The 23,709-nt window shown below is 47.5% G+C and overlaps 2 protein-coding genes across 2 annotated transcripts; both read left to right on the top strand.

Moving 5' to 3' along the window:
* The first annotated feature begins 19 nt into the window (after positions 1-19).
* On the top strand, positions 20-18,757 carry LOC142588904 (endothelin-converting enzyme 1-like). Its single transcript, XM_075700715.1, has 3 exons — positions 20-131; positions 15,899-16,854; positions 17,323-18,757. The coding sequence occupies exons 1-3, from the start codon at positions 20-22 to the stop codon at positions 18,730-18,732; spliced, it is 2,478 nt and encodes an 825-aa protein (XP_075556830.1). The 3' UTR covers positions 18,733-18,757.
* A 4,632-nt stretch (positions 18,758-23,389) lies between these two features.
* On the top strand, positions 23,390-23,709 carry LOC142588903 (uncharacterized). Its single transcript, XM_075700714.1, has one exon. The coding sequence runs from the start codon at positions 23,390-23,392 to the stop codon at positions 23,678-23,680; it is 291 nt and encodes a 96-aa protein (XP_075556829.1). The 3' UTR covers positions 23,681-23,709.

The following is a 23,709-nucleotide window of genomic DNA, read 5'->3' as shown; positions in this document are numbered from 1 at the left end:
CGCCTCGGCAGTCGGCAGCATGCGCCGGCCGCCGGCGAGCGCGGTGCAGTGCGGCTCCACCGAGGAGCAGAGGCCGCCCCCGCTGAGCTTCTCCATCGAGAGCATCCTGCGACGGCCGGGGCCCAGCGCCGGTGAGCAGGCGAACATCCGATTCATATTAGGAAAAAAAAAAGTTTAGTGCTAATCGACCTCTACCTGACGTCGATGATAGACGTCAACTAGACTTCCTGAGCGAGCTGAGGGTGAGATTAGGGTGAACCACGGGCGGTAATCTTGGGCGATCACTTTCGGAGATAGTTTCACTTTGGCGAGATTTCGCGTGACTCTGCTCTGGACGGGTCCGCGTTTGCGGCCGAGGGCATTTCTGGCGCGGTGACGTGCTCGCAAGGCAATATCATCAGCGAATCGCAAGTTACTAAGGTATTCTCCATCAGCTTTTATCCCCAATTCTTCCCAATCCAGGTCTCTGAATATCTCCTGTAAACACGCTGTGAATACCATTGGAGAGATCGTATCTCCCTGCCTGACGCCTTTCTCTATTGGGATTTTGTTGCTTTCTTTATGGAGGACTACGGTGGCTGTGGAGCTGCTATAGATATCTTTCAGTATTTTTACATACGGCTCGTCTACACCCTGATTCCGTAATGCCTTCATGACTGCTGAGGTTTCGACTTGAATCAAACGCTTTCTCGTAATCAATGAACGCTATTATAAGGGTTGGTTATATTCCGCACAATTCTCTATCATCTGATTGATAGTGTGAATATGGTCTATTGTTGAGTAGCCTTTACGGAATCTTGCCTGGTCCTTTTATTGACAGAAGTCCAAGGTGTTCCTGATTCTATTTGCGATTACCTTAGTAAGTTCTTTGTAGGCAACGGAGAGTAAGCTGATCGGTCTATAATTTTTCAAGTCTTTGGCGTCTCTTTCTTATGAATTAGGATTATGTTAGCGTTCTTCCAAGATTCCGGTATGCTCGAATTCATGAGGCATTGAGGGTGGCCAGTTTTCCTAGAACAATCTGCCCACCATCCTTCAACAAATCTGCTGTTACCTGATCCTCCCCAGCTGCCTTCCAGATTTGCATAGCTCCCAAGGCTTTCTTTACTTCTTCCGGCGTTGCTTAGGTGTAACTCAGGGTAACTCAGTAACTCAGGGGACTAACTGCAATGCATGCTCACTGACCTGGAGAGGCAAAGCAGAAGGGTGGGTCTAAAAATTAAGCTGCAGAAAACTAAAGTAATGTTTAACAGTCTCGGAAGAGAACAGCAGTTTACAATAGGTAGCGAGGCACTGGAAGTGGTAAGGGAATACATCTACTTAGGACAGGTGGTGACCGCAGATCCGGATAATGAGACTGAAATAATCAGAAGAATAAGAATGGGCTGGGGTGCGTTTGGCAGACATTCTGAGATCATGAACAGCAGGTTGTCATTATCCCTCAAGAGAGAAGTTTATAAAAGCTGTGTCTTATCAGTACTCACGTAGGGGGCAGAGACCTGGAGGCTTACGAAAAGGGTTTTACTTAAATTGAGGACGACGCAACGAGCTATGGAAAGAAGAATGATGGGTGTAACGTTAAGGGATAAGAAAAGAGCACATTGGGTGAGGGAACAAACGCGAGTTAATGACATCTTTGTTGAAATCAGGAAAAGGAAAGGGGGCATGGGCAGGACATGTAATGAGGAGGGAAGATAACCGATGATCATTAAGGGTTACGGACTGGATTCCAAGGGAAGTGACGCACAGCAGGGGACGGCAGAAAGTTAGGTGGGCGGATGAGATTAAGAAATTTGCAGGGACAACATGGCCACAATTAGCACATGACCGGGGTAGTTGGGGAAGTATGGAAGAGGCCTTTGCCCTGCAGTGGGCGTAACCCCGCTGATGATGATGATGATGACGTGCTCGCTATCTTCGCCCAACGCAAGAAACGCTGTCGGCCGTATACTTCGACTAGTCCAGTGCCGAGTCCCGAAATCTAGCGAAAGTGAAACCATCTCCGAAAGTGATCGCCTGAGAACACCGCCCCGTATTCGTTTGCGTGTGCCGCCGCTCTGGAGCAACAACGTTCGGTCGACGTCAACTACCTACAGGGGTTATAAGTGCCTTCCAAAGTTTCTTCTTTTTTTTCATCAGTCATCATCGCCATCATCATCACACCGGTATCCCCAGTTTCACATACCCAGGGGGAACATACCTAGTGGCAACAGTGGCCAAATACTTAGTGTCCTCACATACCGACTGGCTCCAGCGGCACTTTAGACCGCATATCTCCGGAATCGGTCCACGAAAGACGTTGGGAACCCACATACTCTCTACGCAGGAAAGTTGGGGTAACCTGCCGAGAAAGATGTCGCGTCTTTGAAAGAGAACCGATTGTGAGATATTTCAACGCTGTACAGTGCGGTCCGCTGCTAAAGGGAACACGTGAGTGTAAAGCACGTGCGAATTTTTCCCTCTCGCTGCACTCTCTCTCCCGGCCCTAGCAGCATATGACTCGTCGTCGGTGAAGCTGGCACCCCTTCGACACATAAGCCCACTGAATAAATTTTATTCGGGGAGATTACTTATACCCACCCGTGCAATGCATTGACATACGTTCGACCAACACTTGCTAAAATAGCGCCAAGCAAAAAAATGAGAGCCGCACATCAAAGTGTTAATTCCCTTTAGAGTGACCGCATTATGGACAAATCGCGAGTGAATCGCCGCCGACGTGAAAATGCGACTTGGAGAACAGAAAATTGTTGCTTACGCCAGTGCATTAGATGCATTTGATTAAAATCAGTGCGATAATAGAAGGATATAAAGCAACGGTCTGTATTATTCTTTTGAATAATGCTAAATGATTTCATTTGTTTTCTTTTTATTTTAGCTTTGTTGATTCCTCGTACAATCGAAAGCATGCAAGTACTAAAGGCATACGATTGTCTGACAAAGGTCCCTGCCCGCTACATAGTTCGACGTTGCTAACACAAACATGTTCGCTCTGATTAACATAACAACAAAAAAATAACAATTAGACTTACTTTTTGTCGAAAGCATTTCACTATATAAAATACAATACCAAATCACAGTAAATCACAGTACAAGATCACAGATTCATTATCACGCGATAATGCACCAGATATCTCGGTTACAAAGTATGTCCTTGTATATTTTCTAATCTCATATAGTCAAACAAAAACCAGCAAATAGAAAATATTTTTTTTAACTATTCACTGATGTGGGCTCGGCTCCCATCGGCCGACAAGTTACCTCTTCGTTCACTTTCATTTTCCTCTTCTTTATTATTTTCCACATTTAAATTTAAACCACAGCTAATCTCCCCCATGCTTTCCTTGGCTTCATTGTCTGTTGGCTGTATGTGGTCATGATTAGCGAAATCGAGCTCCTCGGTATCCCTTCTTCACTCATATATATATATATATATATATATATATATGTGTGTGTGTGTGTGTGTGTGTGTGTGTGTGTGTGTGTGTGTGTGTGTGTGTGTGTGTGTGTGTGTGTGTTCTTTCATTAATGTTTCCTTCATTTGTTTTCTAAATGCACATTGGGAGCTGTTCTATGAAGTTTTCCATTTTATTAGGAATGACTGCAGACTGAAAACTAAACGTTTGCTTAATTCGTTCTTTTCTACGGTGTGTATCTCGTGATATGTCGAAAGCTGTAACGTTGGGCAAATGTTTCCGCATCAACAAAAAAAAAACGATTTCGCATTTACCTTACTGAATATAGCATAGTATTGGGAGCATAACGGGCCCGTGTGCAAGTTCCGAAGAAGTCCACGATAGCTTGAATAAATTAGATGTTTTCGTTTCTGTAAATGTGATTAGCTTCTTATAATTTGTTTTTTTCTCGTTCCCCAAATCAGAGCGCCGCAGCATGATTTCAAGCATATGCTGAATGACCGAAGCACAGTTGGTAAACAGCTCAATTAATTCCCTGCTCAACAAAAGGCAATCGAATTAAGGCACTCATGGGACATACAGCAAACCACGGTGTACTCGATGCGCCCCACCCCCTTGCCCTAAGCGGGCCCCAGGGGTGGGGGGGACCCCACTGTGCACACGCCTATAGGGTGTCAGAATAGATAGATAGATGTTCCATAGGCTCAGGTAGTTCAAATGTATTTATTTTCAAAATTCCTATCACTTCTTGCAACTTGTGATCGGAGGGTTGACGCCGGGGCAAGAGTGGTCCATGGCACCTTAGTGTTCGGACACGAGGTCCGTATCCCCAAGGTAAGCGAACACTGTATCAAGCATCAACTTCCGATGGTGGTGGACTCCAAGGGGCCGTGTCCATTCTCAGGATGGGGATGGTCCGAAGACTGACGGCATAATATATGGCTTTCGCATCTACATGGATCGCGCTGTTACGAGAGCCGGACGGAGCTAGATATATATAGGATATATATTCGTTGTAGGCCGTCGTCCGGCCGTCGCATATGGTGCATCGGCGTAAACGCCTGCCGTGCAAAGATGAATATACCATATACAAATGCCCAAGAATGTGGACGTGGGAACTACTGCCGCCGTATAGCACAATTGGTGTTTGCAAGGCAGGCGTTTTGCTGATGTTGTGGGTTTGGCTCCCAGCAGTGGCAAGTCTTCGTCGCACACTTTCATTTCTATTTACCTTATCATTTCTACACTTCAAATTGAAGCTATAAAAAAAATACATTCCCCTGTGCTTTCCTTGGCTTCATTTTCTGTTTGCTTAAGATTGATTGTTCTAGCGCGCCGAGTATATCGCGCCAGGTTGCTCAACTTCAAAAATGGTTTTCTCGTTTTAAACACAAATCACTACAAATTAATTTCGTACCCTAAACATATAGCACATGCACTATAATGAGCACCTGATTACGCATATTTACTTGAAACGATAAATAAAAAACAGCGTCTGTTCTGACGAATTATTTCAGTCTTTCTCAAATTCACGATTTTCTATCAGATTAATAAGTCGTTCGGCAAAAAAAAAATATATCGACGGTGCCTACATAAACTACGATGGCGACGCCGCCGTTCGGGAAAAAATATCCTGAAATATAAGTTCCCAAGTATGGCGCATTTTAGCGTTATAGGCAGTGCAACAAAAAAGAACTCCAAAGAAAGGCTCTAAGTCTACGCAATTATTAACAAAACTAAGTTCTTAGATCACGCGTAAAATAAGTTTGCAAGTGTGCACACGAAACATAATCTTTAATTGATTTTTATATCATCAGCAGTTTCATCCCCTCAAAGAGAATTCAATCTCTGGTCACGTGATGAGTTTTTCTTTATTTTTTTTCAAGCGAGACGCTTCTAGGAAACGCTATCTATAAGGCACTGATCTGCATTTATATTTAATGGAGAAATATGAAGTGGTCAAGCGCAATGACTGGGACGTTTGACATGGAATAACCCGTCAGACAGTGATAAAAAAGTTTTAACCGTGAAGTTGCCATTAAGACTACCCACTAACACAGAACCTACTAAAAACATTCATTCATTCATTCATTCATTCATTCATTCATTCATTCATTCATTTCGTGCTTCAATGGTTCATCCTAAAACCTCGGGCTCCAACGAACACTTGAATGCGTGGCCTATACAACGAACTTGTGCCAGGCGCCTCGATCGAGTGAGTGAGTGAGAAAACTTTATTTCGAATCAGAACGATTCGCGTCCGGCGAGTTAGTGAGCTGGGGCACCCGCCGAGCTATAGTTACGGCCAAGAGTTCCTGCCCGATCGACCTCAAAATATTTTAGCTCTTTCCAAGTTTTTGAATTCCGGAAGCGTCTTTCGGCAAGTGAACTTAAAAGATTTGTCGGCTAGATTATCGCTTGCGTCGCGGTGCGAGCAGAAAGCGTCCAAACTCTTGTAAAGTAAAACCTCGTAAGGCATTCGAAATTTCGGCCACCGCTATATGCTCCGACTGCAAATTGGGGTGCGTGTGACCACGGGGCGAAGTCCGAATAATAAATATAGGGCCGGTGACTGCACGCGTCTATAGACCACTCGCAAAGCAAAGCTATTCACCGAAATAGCGCAAAAAAGGCGCCGTCTTCGAAAAAGCCAGCAATTCCACCGATCATAGCAATAACGGTTGAGAAAAACCAGCTTGTCAATGTCAGATGGAATATTCCTTCTCATTTTTGACACGAGTGCAGAATTAAGGGCTATTCCACGCGAAATTCGCCAGCCGTGGACTTAACCCTCTCCAATTTATATGTAAAAAAATCGTGACTTTTTACTACAGCTAAGGAAATGCATTCCTAAAACTTTTTTTTTTCATTTGAATTAACAAGGGAAGGCAACGTGTATAAAGAAAAATGTGAAAAAAAGACCCTTAATTTGATGACTACGGAAACATTGTGCAGGTAATTTAGAGCAATTACGCTTTGATATGCGCAACTTAGTAATCCTTCATTTTGTTATTACTGTATTTATGCCGTTGAAGCAAAAAGCAAAATTTGAGGTCATTTATAGAAATTGTAGGGGATTTCTTTTTCACTATTATTTTATCATCTCATATGGTTGATTATAAACATAAATAATTGAGTAAAAAAGTGCTTTGGCATACCACAAACACAAAATGCAATAGTAAAATGTTCCACAATTCCAAATATTGTTGTACCGTTTGGGGCACTACGGGTGTCACAAATTTATCCAAACTTCACCTTCTTCAAAAAGAGCTGTAAGATGCATTGCTGGTCTGCCTTACCGTTCCCCCACACATGACTTGTTTTTAAAATATGAAATCCTGCCAATCTATAATTTATACAATTATAGACTTTTAATGATCTATAAACGCTCCTCACAAAGTGATGAACATTATATTTGTTTTCTCGCCAAACTTGAGAAAAACACGCATACCCTGCAGACTAGACAAAGAAATTTGTTTAGTGTCGACGCCTAGGACATATTATACCGAGCAGTCTCTTTCTTATAGTCTTCCAGTATTATTAGATAAATTAAACAAAGAATTGTTTGACCCCTTTCAGCATTCAAGTGATGCCATTAAGCAATTTTTTCTTAGCAAAATCACGTAATACTGCACTCAGTTCAAAGCTATACCTGTTATCTTTTTTTTTTCGTTTCCCCATGACCGGTTATTTGTTTTTCTAATACCCATGTTTGTGCTGAAATGCATAGCGCTGCTTTTTACAAAGTGTTTTGTTGTTTTGTTTCAGGGTTTATTTGGAAAATTTATTTATTTATTTATTTATTTATTTATTTATTTATTTATTTATTTATTTATTTATTTATGCTGTCAACACTCTGCTGAGGGTTCTTACAGGGAAGGTTTAAATACAGGCACACCATATATACAGGTGCATCAAGCGGCAGCGGAATCACAAAAATACATGTTCAACAATTTTTCAAATTCACAAACATCCCTGGCATTTGCCACAAAGCTTGGTATCGCGTTCCAAAGTTCAACCACGGCACGGAAAAAAGAAAAGCGGAACACATCACTGTGAGCAAAGTATGGGCGTAAAACATATTGATAATTAACACGACTGCTTCGTTTTCCTGGAAGCTGCACATACTCATCTTTGTTGATTTTTAAATGTCCATGTAGTATTCTAAAAAAACACTTTCAGACGATTTTTTTCGCCTTCGTACTTCTAGTGTTTCCAGTTCACAAGACTGCAACATCAGCGTGACGGAATCTAAACGGCGGTTCTTTGAGCATATGAAACGCGCGGCACGACGTTGAACTTTTTCTAACCTTGTAGTCATTTCTTTCTGATGAGGGCTCCAGATGACCGAGGCACATTCAAGTAAAGGTCTAACAAAAGTTTTATGAGCTATCAGCTTTACACTTCACGAAGCTTGACCTAGTTTTTGCCTTAAGAAACCTAGTCTCTGATTCGCCTTCGAGCACACATTTTCTATGTGCGTATGCCATGTCAGATTGTGCGTGACTGTAACACCTAAATATTTAAGCTGGTTAGCACGAACTAACAAATTACCATCGATGTAATAGTTAAAAGGCAGAACGTTTACTTTCCTAGTCATATGTGAGTATGTTGAGTTAATGTAGCTTATATTCATACCCCATAATTTACACCATCGGCTGAAATTTTCTAAACAACGACTAATTCTGAGTTGATCCTGAACATTGGTTACGGTAGAATAAATTAGGCAATCATCAGCAAAAAGCTTCATTTTTACCGGTTCTTCAACAACATATATAAGAGATAACAGTGGGCCGAATACTGACCCCTGAGGAACACCTGAAAGCACTCGGAGTGGACTCGACAGGCTGCCATCTAAACTCACGGTCTGTTTACGATCACTTAAATATTATTTTATCCATAGCACTAATCTTTCATCGACACCTATTTCTCTCAATTTAAAGATCAGCTTATTATGCGGATTTTTATCAAAGGCTTTCGCAAAATTTATACAAATGACGTCAATCTGGTGCTTCTCATCTAAGGCTACAGCGAGATCATGAACTACTTCAATTAATTGTGTAATTGTAGATAGTCCAGTACGGAAGCCATGCTTGGATGAGTAAAGTAAGCTATTCACTTCTAGAAATTGTAAAATATGTTTTGCGATGATGTGTTCCAGAGGTTAGGTACATGTGATACACTGGTACACTGATACATGTGAGTGAAATGGGGCGGTAATTATTTACAAGTGTGCGATCGCCGCCTTTGTACACTGGTATAACTACGGCCCTGCGCCAGTCTGGAGGTAGAGAATGCGCATGTAATGATTTCTCGAAAATTATCGTTAAGTAGTAGGACATCCATTCAACAAAGCGTTTCAGAAATTCAGGACAAATTCTGTCAGGTCCACTAGATTTTTTTCATCTAAATTCAGCAGCAATTCGAACCCCTTCTTGTTTGATTTCCAGATTTTCCATTGGGTAACATGTAATATACGGTAAATGCTCGCCTGTATTCATGTTCGTATTATTAGTAAACACAGATTGAAAGAAGTAATTAAAATGTTCGGCAATGTCCACAGACTTTGTTAACTTTATGATGTCTTTTTACGATTTCTTCAATATTATCTTTCCTTCTGCTGAGATACCTCCAGAATTTTTGTGGAGAACTTTTTAGGAACACTGTCAGTGTTTGTTCAAAGAATTGCTTTTTGGATAGTGTCAGAGTACGCCTCAACTTTGCGCGAAGTGTCGGTATTTCGTCCGAACCTTTTTTTTTTTTTTTTTTACACAGTCGCTTTAGCTTTCTTTTCGTGAGAATGATGCCGCGGTTAAGCCAAGGTCGGCGTTGTTTAGACTTTGTTTTTACGAGTTGGCACAAATCGGTCCCCACAATGGTTTACTATATCCTTAAATTCATTCCAAAGCTCATCCACAGTTTCCTTTTCCTTTGAATGGTGCTGAAATTGGCCAAACGAGAATGCCAAAAAAATCTAATATTAAATTGTCATCAGCACGTTTGTAGTCCTTTATCGTAATTACAGGAGAGCATTTCATACGGGACATACTGCTAGTAGTCACATTTGCTACAATCATTCGGTGATCGGAAAAGGGCAACGCTCCTATATTTTAGTCTGTAATTTGGCCTTTATTTCTGTAAACACCATGAAAAAATAATGACAATATGGTAACGCTCAGACATGTGTCACATCTCGCAAGAGTTCCACAAATGTATGCGTTCAAGAAACGTGTATCGCATTCGGCAACGAGCCGCGAAGAAAATAATGGCACGAGTGGCGACCGCCAGGGGGCTCAGCGATCGCAGCACAGCAGCGCCGCTCAGCGGACTGCACCCGAGTCGGTCTGCAACCCCCCCCTCCCCTCCACTTCCACTTAGTGAAGCCACTGCTGCCACGTAATTTGAGCCACTGCGTTCCACGATTACATTAGTAACTCACCAGCTTATTAGATATGCAATTCATTGATTTCCGGGCTGCCTTGAAACACGCTCATTTCTTTTTCTTGGTAGATTGCACCATTGTAGGCACACCGCACTAATATTTGTTGCTGAACAGTCGAACATGTAATGCGGTAGAATATTGCGCCGAAATCGCGATCCGAGTCGAGGAACACGCTGAGTTCCTGCGTAACAGGATGCCGTGCATTCACGAGTCGGTTAACTACACAGTGTGCATTTGTATACAATATTTTCCAGGCTTTAACTGAAGAAGCTAAAGATACTAGGCTCACGCCCAGTGCTCAGCCTCCTGCCGGTAATCGTTCGCATTTTCCTAGAAATACTAGAAGTTTTAAACACCTCTAAGGACTGGAATTTTCTTCCCGCTGCCATCGCCCCGCACAACTAAATTCGTTTGTTTTAAGTATGGTTTATTGAAACATGGCAGTATATATGGCGTCCGCGCCACAAAACAACGTAGTACCATGGTCACTTTCAATTCACTTAAGAACTACAAGTAATTTGCCTTATGCTGTCCTGCTGTCATTGTTTGTTGGCTTCTTATGATATGACTAATGAAAATCGGGCCCCTCGGTTTCCTTTCTTCTCGTTCACTACATAGCGGGCGTCTCGAATCCGACAGCTTTCATGCCTTCATGTATAGCATTTGTGGGTTTACTGACCAGTTGCCTTCACTGAAAAAGTTCACGTATACGTGACACGTGCGGCAGATAAGATATAGCACATCCGTCGCCAAGGCCGTCAGTGGTGGCGCTGGCTAAGATTCCCAGGGTCGTTAGTTCTAGTAGATAAAAATAATTGCCCCAGAAAGTGGATGTGAAAACAGCGCCTCGGTAGCTCAATTGGTAAGAGCCTCGCACGCGTAATGCGCAGACGTTTTTTTTTTCATCCACTTTCATTTCCATTTGTTTACAATTTCTTTAATTCAATTAAGAACTACAAGTAATTTTCCCCTATACTTTCCTTATTGTCACTGTTTGTTGGCTTCTTATGATATGACTAATAAAAATCGGGCCCCTCGGTTTCCTTTCTTCTCATTCACACACACACACACACAAATGCGCAGGTATGGTGAAAACTATGCCATCGCATAGAGATAATAATAATAATAATATTTGGGGTTTTACGTGCCAAAACCACTTTCTGATTATGAGGCACGCCGTAGTGGAGGACTCCGGAAATTTTGACCACCTGGGGTTCTTTAACGTGCACCTAAATCTAAGCACACGGGTGTTTTCGCATTTCGCCCCCATCGAAATGCGGCCGCCGTGGCCGGGATTCGATCCCGCGACCTCGTGCTCAGCAGCCCAACACCATAGCCACTGAGCAACCGCGGCGGGTATCGCATAGAGAGCTCGGTCCACAAATCGCGCTGAAGGGCAAGAACACAAGCGAACCTGCTTAGCGTTAGCTGCCTGAATAAACCTGGCTTCGCACTAATCGTTCGCAGGGAAACATATGATATATAAAAATTCATTGAAAGCAACTTTCACCAACAAGGTGCAGACATGCAAAGTACAGAAATGCACGAGCACGGCAGCAGGAAAATTAATAAAGGAAAGGCGACGTGTATAGCAGAACGAAATGTGACTCGTTCCGTGACTAATGAAACCGCCGATCCCGGAGGCACCGTGTGGCTGCGTTTGCCAACAATGACTCTAAGCTGCGGCGACAAACGATGTTGTCGTGGACTGATGTGCTTCAGCACACCAGACTGTCATCTCAAGAAGGGTCTCTTTCTCACCGCCGGACGACACGCTGCTCTCCTCGCCTGCTCAGTAGTGTAACCCGAATTTTTAGAGAGCAACCCGTTCCTGCGCTTAGCGTCGACGTCCCTCGGCGTAACCGAGCAAACGAGTACTTTGAACGAGCACTTTGAAGGATGAAAGAGAGAACTCCGAGCGCAGCGCGGGGGATGAAAGACTGCGAAAGCGAAGGCATCGCTAGCAGGAAAGCGGAGGAGGAGGGTATGGTAAAAGCGTGACAAGAAAAGCGTAGTGCCGTGCAAGACCCGTTCTGCGGCGGCGACCGCTACGGGATAGTGCCAGAACAGCTCGCGTCATCTGTTCACCGATGGCGCCATCGATAAAGCATGCGGCGAGCGCGTCCGCCTATACCATATATGGAAGCAAAGCGCTGCATGATCGGATGCCTGTCTGCGGCGGTAGCTGCGAATCGCGCCCGCGCGTCACCCACGCGCTGCCTCTCGCGATTAGTGAGGCAGTCGCACCTCACTTGGCTCCGTTTGCAACGTGCCGCACGAGGCGCATTGTCCGCGCCAGCCACTATGTCGCGAAATGAAAACACGTATAGAGTTGCGCTCAAATTTCGCATTAGGGAGTATCGCAATCGGTGAATCTTTTCTTTCTTTTGGGGGGGGGGGAGGGGGAGGCGCATCCACTTGACCGAGTACGGGGAGGGGGAGTAAGGTGGGAGGGGGCTGGTTATAAGGCCGCATACTAACCAAGATATTTCAGGGGGGAGGGGGACACCACGTGCACGGTGTGTCCACCCCCTAGTTATACGCTACTGCGCCTATTGTCTCCACACAACCTCTTCCTTGGACTTGGCCTTACTCTCTTGAGTTCGTGTGATGGGTTCAGCCCATCACACGAACACGACACGAACAAACCGACTGTCTACAAGTTGAGCTTGTTGGTTTTATTCATCGTTACGGAAGAATAGCGCCGCCTCGTGTGAAAAAGGACTCTGCATGTTTTTTCTTTGTTTTTTTCTTGTTTTGTAGCCTGTAAAACACATCTACCAGCAAAATAAACATTTTGTTGAAAGTACAGCCTTGTGTGCGCCTTTGTCGGCGCTCCTCTTTGTCTTCGTCTGAAAATTCCCGCGCTCTCCGCCTGTAACGATACATGGTATCAGCACAAGTTTAAACGCGAATTGAAAAATCGCTCCAGTGTGTGTCGTTCCATAACAGGATCACTCGCATTTGTAACAGTGGGTTCATTCAGACTCCACAAAACCTACATTGTTACAGAGCAATTTACGCGTCGAACTTCCTTGTTTCACGCGTGACGGTCGTTCTGATCAATTATTCATAAGTCAAGGCGAATAGTCAAATTTTCGAATACAAATCGAATGTTACACTAACTATTCGTATTCGAAAAGGAACTACTTGGTATTTTCGAATACCGAAACTAACAAAATATTTCGAAAGAACTGACTGTTAAAAGTCTGTTTACTGTTATTCGTCTGCTAAACTGACTATTGCAAATTATCAGAAGTGAAGCAATTGTGAAAATTTTCGACGTAATGCAAGAAAAACATCCATTATGCAAGCTATGTTTTAGGAATGGTCGATTACTTTGTTTATTCGATTAACGATTAATCATTCATTTTAACCTGTAATCAATTAATCGCTTTCAATGAATGGTTTAATTTTCACCGATTTATTGATTAATCGAAGCTTTTAAAAAATTATGGGGTCTTACGCGCCAAAACTACTTTCTGATTATGAGGCACGCAGTAGTGGGGGGCTCCGGAAATTTGCACCACCTGGGGTTTATTAACGTGCACCTAAATCTAAGTACACGGGCGTTTTCGCATTTCGCCCCCATTGAAATGCGGCCGCAGTGGCCGGGATTCGATCCCGCGACCTCGTGCTTAGCAGTCCAACACCATAGCCACTAAGCAACCACGGCGGGTAATCGAAGCTTTTGCCAAGCATTTTTGAAAAGGTTGAAACACAGTTATCTATCTTTGTAAGACCCTATGTTAATGTTTGAGAGGTGAAACCAAGTTAGAAATACAAGTGTATAAACGTTTGATGATTAATAATCTGTCATTTGTTAAAGGTTAAATATAGTTGGCACTAGTGGCTTTTGAAAAGATAAACGATATATGTTATAAGATGGGCACTTAGTGTAGAATTAAATAAGATGCATGGCACTAGTGAATCCCTGTTAAATAGCACAGTTAAACAGGAAATAAGAACAAAGATGCCAAAAGTGAAAGGCGAAGTTCCACTGAAATACGCAAGAAATTACACCATGCACTGGGAAAAGAAAATCACTGACTTAGGATCTTAAACCACATTCTATTTTCCTAGAGAGCGAAGGAATGTCAATTGGCTGGGATGCTCGGGTGAAACCGACACCTTCTTTGAATGGCCGCACAACCAGCATGCGAGAATAGACGTCCGCGGAAGCTATATAGATTTGCTGGAATCGACACGAACTCCGTCGCTGTCAAATACATCATCATCATCATCCTGGCTACGCCCACTGCAGGGCAAAGGCCTCTCCCATACTTCTCTTAACTACTCCGGTCATGTGCTAATTGTGGCCACGTTGTCCCTGCAAACTTCTTAATCTCATCCGCCCACCTAACTTTCTGCCGCCCCATGCTACGCTTCCCTTCTCTTGGAATCCAGTCCGTAACCCTTAATGGCCATCGGTTATCTTTCCTCCTCATTACATGCCCTACCCATACCCATTTCTTCGTTTTTTATTTCAACTAAGACGTCATTAACGCGCGTTTGTTAACCGGAGCATATGCTATGCCACGTCTTTAGTGGACTGGGAGTGGCACGACGATGAACGACTGCAGGTTAATATAGCACGGCTTGAACTGCGAGGGCACTTCAAGCCTCCGGCTTGGGGCGGCGTGTGCGGTGTGGAGGAAGGAGGGAGAGAGGGGAAGCGCTCGGCTCGGCATCACTCGGAACTAGGGAAAACAAGAAACAGTCGACAGTCGCTCTGCCACAGCCGCACAGTCACCGCTCGTGAGCCGCCATTCCAGTACCGATTTCGAAACTACCGCGCCGCTCCTGCCGAACTCTCGCAAAGCGATTAATCGAACAGGCCTAATCTATTAAATCGATGAAGATTAATCGTTTTGCGGAATACATTTAATCGATTAGTCATTCGCCGATATTACCAACCCTACTAAGTTTTCGTTTTCGCGCGGAAGCCTACATGACAACCTGTTATTCTTGCGTGTAGTCTGTCATCTAGTGTGTTTTGGCGCTCTACAGTCGTGCCAGTGAGGGCCTGGAATAGGGACCCCAACCATCGTGCCTTATTTTATTTATATGCAATAAAGTTTTTACTCACTCACTCACTTACACTCACGTATAGCAATTCTACAATTTACGCCATGACCAGTGATGCTTTCCTGGCAACAGGCATTTTTACGCGTCTCTGGAGCACACAAGTCCGTCAGTGCTTTTTCTTTCTTTTTTACAACTTGCAATATTTCTTCAGCTGCCATTTATTAAATGTTACTTTTGGAAAGCTATATTCATGCAGTAGCCATTCATTCTTGGACAGCTTGTTTGCAAACCAGGCTCTAAAAATGTTAAGTGCAGCTTTTGTTAATAGCATTCACTGATCTTGTGCTTAAAACTGATCCTTTGTCCCTGAGGGCTGTTCCTTTCATCTGATCAGACAGGCGCGGCGCTGAATTATACCGAAATAAATATTCCTGCCGTAAACATACCCGCCCGCGTTTCGCGATTCGATATTCCTTACTTACTATTCGCATTCGTAAAAAGTTGATATTCGCCCACCTCCAGTTATTCACTATTCGTGCTTCAATCTGTGCCGATAAAGCAGATTTACGAGAGCATGTGTAGTGGGTCTTCTCGTTTCCAAGCTATGCCCACTACACGGGGGACTTCTGAACAAGGGATACGCAAGAGGCTGTTCCCGCTCGTCGCATGCAGCGCTTTTCACAAGCACGACTTATTAAACTATTTATTAACAATAAAAAAAGTTTTGAGAAACGCCGGGGTGAGGACGAAGCCGGCGATCGAGTGTTGTCGCTCGATGGGCAGGCGCCGCTCCGAAGAAGCCATTCAGCCCCCTACCCCACGTTGAAGAGGAATAATCAACTTAAACAACAACATCAACAACGTCAACAGATGAACACATAAGCAAAGTCTGCCCGACTCTTGGCCAATCCCCGCGTGTGGGTACGCGCCAAATTCATCAAGGGCTCCATCATCATCATCATCAACAACAGCATGGCGGCCGTCGATCCGGCCTGTCCCCCTCGTTGAAAAGGAATCATCAACGTCAACAACAACGTCAACAACACAATGGCGGCCGTCGATCTGGCCTGGGACGAGTCGGCGCGCCGCAGCGGCCGCTACTCGCCGCGCGCCGTCCGCCGCCTCGCCTCGCCCTCCGAGGAGCGCGTCACCGACGACTCCTCGGACACGTTCGCGCCGCGGCGGCCGTCCCTGTTCCGCATGCGGGACGACGACTACGGCGAGGAGTCCGAGTACAGCAGCAGCAGCAGCGAGGATACGGGGCGCCGCAGCAGCGCGCTCGGCTGGCGCCGCAGCCCCCCGCCGGGCTCCGTCTTCGCCGTGGTCAGCACCGCCGTGGTGCTGCTCTGCTCGGGCGCGCTGCTGTACCTGTACGTGAACTGGTCCAACGACCGACTCGGCCAGCTGGCCTCGGCCACCAAGCGCGCTCCGGCCGCCGCCGCCGCCGGCCCCAGCCTGGAGGCCGGCAGCACTCCCCACGTCGACAACGCCACCGCTGCACCGCCTTCGAGCAGCAAGCCGGGCGAGACCACCACTTCGACCGAGGTGGCGCAGGAGCAGGAGGAGCAGCAGCAGCGGAGCCCGTTGCACAGAATGTGCCTGAGCCGCTTCTGCCTGGCGCACTCGTCCTATCTCGAGGGCTACCTGGACTGGGCGGCGGACCCGTGCGCGGACTTCTACGCGTTCGCGTGCGGTCGCCGCCGACGTGCGTCCGACGTTCTGCTGGAGGCGCGCACGGAGCGGGCTCTGCTCGAAGCGCTGCGCGCCAGGCCGCCGCCGCTTCTCGGACTCTGCTGGAAGGGGTCGACGCAGGTCGGCTTGCGGCAGCTGCGCGAGCTGCTCGAGGACGTGGGCCTGGCCGGCTGGCCGTACCGCAACAACCGCGACCACGTGGACGCCTGGCGCGTCGCCGCCACGCTCACGCGGGACCTGGGTCTGGACGCGCTCCTCGCCGTGGAGCTGCTACAGGTGTACCCCTGTTTTGCCTGCTAGAGAATACGTGCGAAGCGTATATTTTTTACTACGTATAAAACTCTATATGGTGCGGTGGGTGGTGCACATGCGCTCGTCTAACAAAATGCATTGACGATATGCAAGATTCCGTTAGTACGCTCTTCGACACACCTAACTTGCTCCAACAAAAGTATGGCAGCACTGTTAAAGCTGGAACGCGCGTTTTTGATAGATTCCACGGCGCGGGAAAAGGAAGGCGGCAGGAACGATAGCGCCAGCCCGCATGTTGGTACCCCGACAACGATTCCAGCCCAAGATCGGCCATCTTGGTTAGGTTGCAATAGCTGTGCGGAGAAGCACACTTGCATATCTTGCATATCGTCTCACTATACCCTACGGAAACGCACCGTGTCTTGTGTAATCATAGTATATATAGTGCCGACGTGCACCGAACGGTAACCTTGATGAGATAAGTGACTGCAGACAGCCGGCGGCCAGACGCTCGTGACCCTGGGCGAGCCGGACCTGCTCATCGGGCAGCACCGGGAGCGACGACTGCCGCGATGGTACACGGACGGCGCCGCGGCCGCGTTTCGCCTGGCGGGCGGGTCGGAGCCCAACGCGAGCGCGGGAGTGCGCGACTTCTCCGAGAAGCTGGCCGAGATCTCGAGCAGCCGCGGCGAGGAAGACTTCGCGGCCAGCCGGTTCCGCATCACCAGCGTCGCATCGTACGCCGCCTACAAGCCGCTGCTCTCGCTCGTGCTGCGCGGCCTGGTCACGGTGCGCGACCAGACGAAGCTCCTGGTGAAGAGCGACCGGTACCTGCGCGCGCTGCGGTCGGTGCTGCAGATGACGCGCGCCTCGGACGTGCTCAACTACCTCGGCTTCCGGCTGCTGGTGCACGTGTCGCCACTGCTGCAAGGGGACGAGTTCCGCGAGCTGTGGCAGCTGCGCCACAGGGGAAGCGCGTCGGCCGGCTGGCCGCGTTGGAAGCGCTGCCTGCATCAGCTCGAGCCGCTCCTGCAGGACGCGTACATGGCCGCGTTGGCGCCCCTGCTGGAGGCCCGATTGCCGTCGCTGTCGGCGCTCGCCGCCGAGCTCAAGGGACGCCTAGTCGCCGCGCTGCCCTCGCTGCCCTGGATGTCGACCGGAGACAGGGCGCGCGCTCGCAACGTGCTGGCCGCCGTGCGGGTGCGCTTCTCCTACACGTCATCGCCGACGTCGCGCCACCACCAGAGGGCGCCAGTGGCGCGTCTGCTTTCAGCTTACCGCGACGCTTGCCGTTCGTCGCTGCCCGCCCGGCTAAGCGGCCGATGGAAGGGCTCGCTGTTCGACACGTGGCCCCGTTGGGACTGGTCCAGCGGCTCCGTGTTCGTACCCGCGGCGCTACTGGACTTAGGTCAGCCGGCGGACCAGGAGTCGCTGGGCGTGCCACGCCTGGCGACTCGGCTGGCGCGGAGCCTTTTGCAGGCGGTGCACCAGCGCAGCCACGCTCTAGGCCGCCTCGAGTGGTCGCTGAACACGTCGACGGCCCTGCACCGCCTCCAGGGCTGCCTGAACGCGCAGCGCGGAGGACCGGAACCGGACGGCCTCTCGTCTCTTCGCCGCTGGTTGGACAGCGCAGCGCTGTCGCCAGCGCAAGCGCAGTTCTCGTCCTACCTGCGCGAGCGGCGCGTCCCGATGGGCGACACCCTGCGCCGGGGTCTGACCACGCGCCAACTCTTCCACGTGCTGCTGGCTACCAGTTTGTGCGAGGGCCACGATCCGGAGGCGCAAGAGCGCGTCAACCAGCCTCTGCGCAACTCTCAGGACTTCGCCGCTCTCTGGAACTGCTCGCTGGGTTCGCCCATGAACCCACGTCGCAGGTGCACGCTCTGGAGCGCTGCACAGTAGCAATAAAGGCGTCGTGTTGCGTACCACCGCCAAGCGATAGCCGCCATGTCGCCAAACAAGGGAATTGCGCGTGCCTAGCTCGTGGCATTGCAACACAAGGGAGGGAAGGGAAGCATCTCTCAACAAAACATGCAGGCAACAAGAGAGCCCAAACGTGCCGTTGCAATTACAACATTTGCTTTGTCATACACACGCAGCGGTTGGAAATGGCCACCGAGAACTGCACTCAGACGGCTGCGTCCGGATGCAGCCGGGACCCATAAGCCCCATGGGCTATTGCCCAAGTCGCTCGCTCGTGAGGTTGTGCAGGGTGATCAAGCTCAGAAAGAGACGCCAGAAGCAATTATATGGGGATATTCACAAGGTCGATGACAAACGCGCTAGTAATCAATGCTGTCTACTCGTACACACAATAGCCTGTCGACATCTTGAATGTCGACCACCCTGCTGACTTTAAACATTCCCCGTTGCTTCGAACTTTTATCGCAGAAGCGGTTTATCCCACTATACAGCAGGGGGTCCCCAAACTAAGCTGCACGCAACCACTGGCGAACGGCATCTTTAGGTTCCGCGAGCGGCCAAAACGAATCCGAATCTATCCCCCCTTTTCGGTGGATTCTTAATCTGCAGAAAACTAAAGTAATGTTTAACAGTCTCGGAAGAGAAGAGCAATATAAAATAGGTAGCGAGGCACTGGAAGTGGTAAGGGAATACATTTACTTAGGGCAGGTAGTGACGGCGGATCCGGATCGTGAGACGGAAATAATCAGAAGAATAAGAATGGGCTGGGGTGCGTTTGGCAGGCATTCTCAGATCATGAACAACAGGTTGCCATTATCCCTCAAGAGAAAAGTGTATAATGTCTTACCAGTACTGACCGAAAGTGTCTTACCAGTACTGACCTACGGGGCAGAAACCTGGAGGCTTACGAAAAGGGTTCTACTCAAATTGAGGACGACGCAACGAGCTATGGAAAGAAGAATGATAGGTGTAACGTTAAGGGATAAGAAAAGAGCAGATTGGGTGAAGGAACAAACGCGAGTTAATGACACCTTAGTTGAAATCAAGAAAAAGAAATGGGGGGGGGGGGGCATGGGCAGGACATGTAATGAGGAGGGAGGGTAAAACGATGGTCATTAAGGGTTACAGACTGGATTCCAAGGGAAGGGAAGCGTAGCAGGGGGCGGCAGAAAGTTAGGTGAGCGGATGAGATTAAGAAGTTTGCAGGGACGACATGGCCACAATTAGTACATGACCGGGGCAGTTGGAGAAGTGTGGGAGAGGCCTTTGCCCTGCAGTGGGCGTAACCAGGCTGCTGCTGATGATGATGACGATTTCTTACCCTTTTGACCCCTTCGCGAGAATTTAATGGTACATATTGAGATTTCGCTACCCTTCATCTCACCTCGGCAGCATAGTTGAGGCATTACCTTGGTGGTGTTATTGAGATTGGTTTTCGATATCGAAGATAAACGCCTAGCCCAAGGTAACACTCAGACTAACGTTACTAACTAGATTAGCGTCGCTATAAACTAGACACGGGCAATGGATTTTGTCAATAAATTTCTCAAGGCGGCCTATATAGGCACACTTGGGGAGTAAAACGATAATTATGCTCTATAGAAAACTTTCGATGGTTGCGATGAATGGTCGCTAGTGCCGAATCTCTTTTTCTTTTTTTTTTTTCTTTTTTTGCCACAAGTGTAACTGTCGTCCAATCATCTAAGCCAAAATGTGCAGTGAACCTTTGTTCGAAAACTACGGTTTATGAGAAGTGTGTTTAAATAAGATGTCCATGAAGATTAAAATCCAAAAACAGCTCAACGCACTACACAGCAACTATACAATAAAGAGAAGTTCATGAGACTGCTAAAGGAACGTATCAAAATTACACAGGTAATCATTCGTAACAGTGGCATCAAAGCAGCTAAAGACTATTCTACAAAGGGAAGTTTATTGATGTATCAATAACAAGAAAGTTGTGCTCAAAACAATGATAACTCCAGATAATTCTTTCAGAGCGCTTGCCCTATAGCTTTTGAAAACCTGTATACGTTATCCTGAAAATTACACCTTTCTGTCAAACACACGTCACTTAAGTATTTGTAAATTCGAAATATTTGCAGAATTTATAAATATTTTTATACAGGGCATATTTCCTTTATCATAATGTCCAACCTAATAGCTAAATAATTTCTTAATTGAGCGCGGGGACTGTTTTGTTGCCTCGTTCTCAGCTGAGGCGGGACACACATTTTTTTTTTTTACAAGCCTCGGTCAATCGCTCTTGGTTGGCACCTGCTGCGGACCTTTAAAACAAGCTGGACCAGGCATTCAGCGTCTTAACGTATTTGAAATATATGTTATTTCAAATATTCCGTTTCTTTCATTCTGACCTTAAACTATCGCATTCTGCTTCAACTACGCCTCACGTTCCCCCCCCCCCCCTAGCACAAACACATATACACACGCCCTTTGACCACTGAATAACCGTTGGCTTCGTGGTCATGCCCTCTGATAGTGGGCGAACACATTTATTTGACGAAAAAGCAAACAATCAAGAAAACAAAGTTGCGCAGTCCACTGTGGGAGAACGCTGCTCCCGTGGTAATTGAGTTCAGAGCCGAAGGAATCGTATGACGTAGGCTGTTTCTAAACAAAGTGACAGGAAGGCAGCGGAGCGGAGTAGAGAGGAAACGGGGATAGCTGATAACCTAGTAAATATTAGTAGGAACACAACTAAGCATATACGAGATGCGCTTGTTGGAATCCACGTGAAGTGATATCACTATATAATTAAATGCTATGCAAATTAACGTGTTGGGTACAATGATCCTTATCTTAATTTTATGCATATTGTAATCTCGTGCGACGATAATGCGCCGCGCATGCCAGGATGTTAATGTCATGCAATCTTTAAGTTCATGCAGCTAGACCGTTAACAAACGGTATATAGTTGAAATGCAAACACTATGCCTTCATTATACTGTTTCCTATACGTGCACGATACGAATCTGTTTGTATATATACAGGTAGCAATCTACTTATTATGCCTACAGGCAGGCTTCCGACGTGAGGAAAAAAGAACCCGAAGTTGAGTCTTATGCACACTGTGAGGAGGAAATATTGGGGGATCGGCCGCGCCCCTTCAGACGGCAACAATGGCATGACCATATACCAGGTGTTTCTGCGAAGACTTCTAGTAATTATTAAACATCACCTGTGACACAATTCGTGATTATAGTCCTTGATCTCGTCTACTCGAAGAGAACATTACTTGGACGAGAAATCGAAATGCATAATCGACTAGTTAACAAAATTTCACCAATTACGTTTCCAACGAATTACATTAGGCACATAAAAATCCAAAATCAAGAGGAAGGCCGTCAGATGGAGTATCGCACCATGGTACAAAAATTGCAAACAGGGATAAGGTTCGTCGGAAAGGATGGTCGACGTTTCGGTAGGTGGACCTACCTATCTTCGTCTAAAGTGGACCCATCTTTGTCAAAGGCGAAGAGCTCGTCCCCTCGTCGAAACGTAGGCCCGCCTCTCTGGGGCACCTTATCCCTGCTTGCAGCTTTTATACTGACAGCACATACAGTGAAATTTAGATATGCAGCCGGTGAGACTACAAGACCCCCATATCCACCTGAAAAAAAAAATTCTGTGGATGACATTTTCGAGATGTGCGTCGTCGAAATTGCGATAAAGATGCACTGTCGTTTCACTCTACTTGCGAAAAGACTCGCTGCATTATCGGCATTGTATTGCATTGCATCGTCGAACACGGGGCGCATATTGTGTGGCTTTCTTTCTGGCTATAGGGCCAGAAAACCGGCGCCAACGCGAAAAACGCTCTCGTCGTCGTCGAACGAAACGTGGAAGTCAACGTTCGCTGCGAGTGTGCAATACGCTTCATTGCTGGAGCACAAGGAGCGGGTATATACTTGTTCGAGGCACTTGTGACTGCGTTCTTAAAATCGGACCGAACAGTGGAGATCCGAGAAGCCCCGTCGTAATTTCCGAATTTTGTTTCAGCACGGCTGCTATATTGCCAGCCAACATTCCTCCCTTGTTGTACAGGCGATGATTGGCACATTTATGCGCGCTTACGGCTCATTTCAAAGTGAAAATAACATCATTCCGCTGTCCATACGTGTGTTGCAAGATGGAAACGTCGCTATAGAGGCGTTTTCATTGGATGGCTGCAGACGGCAGGTAAAAGAACGAGGAGCGTTTTCGCGGTTCGCGCCCAGCGGAACGCGCGCAAAACCTCGGCGGAGCACGCAATAGTTTCGTCCACCTGAGAAGCCCCCCGTTCGCGCGGCCGCAGAGAGAAATGGCGCGGATTCCACTATAACGCGGTTCGCAAAAAGGCTAAGTGGCGCATAGCTCTAAGCCCCGCGTGGGGCCCCCGGGGGGCGGAGGAGAGAATCCGCGCAAGATTTTGTAAGCAGATTTAGCGCGAGCGCTTTGCGGCTTTCCAAAACTGGTGGCGCGGCGCGGGCTTCTCCTGCGCGGATTATCCGGCGCGCGGATTTAGTCGGCTAAAGGGCGGCGGCGCGGCGCCCTGAATCCCCGCCGCGTTTGCCCCCGACCGGAGGAGATTCGATTTCCGCAGCTGCCGTCTGCACGCGCCGCGCGCCATTTTCATATGAAAAGCGGCGGGGCCCTCTTTGCAGTGCCGGAGGCGGAGCGGCGGCGGCAAGAGGAGCAGCGGCCGGGTCGAGTGGCAGGCGCGCAGCAGCAGCAGCAGCCGCCGCCGCGCCAGCGCCGCCACCGGACCATCTTCAGCGAGCAGCAGCTAGCGCATCTGGAGGCGGCGTTCGCGCGCACCCACTACCCCGACGTGGCGCTGCGGGAGCAGCTAGCCCTGCGCGTGCACCTGCGGGAGGAGCGAGTGGAGGTGACAGTTCGATCGGCGCTTCTTGGTCGGACCCGTTGACGAGCCCGCCCGTTGCAGGTGTGGTTCAA

This window comes from Dermacentor variabilis, chromosome 7, assembly GCF_050947875.1.
Source record: "Dermacentor variabilis isolate Ectoservices chromosome 7, ASM5094787v1, whole genome shotgun sequence".
In the NCBI taxonomy this organism is placed as follows: Eukaryota; Metazoa; Arthropoda; class Arachnida; order Ixodida; family Ixodidae; genus Dermacentor; species Dermacentor variabilis.
The sequence above is the reverse complement of the archived record's forward strand: the minus strand, read 5'-3'. Positions and strand labels throughout refer to the sequence as shown.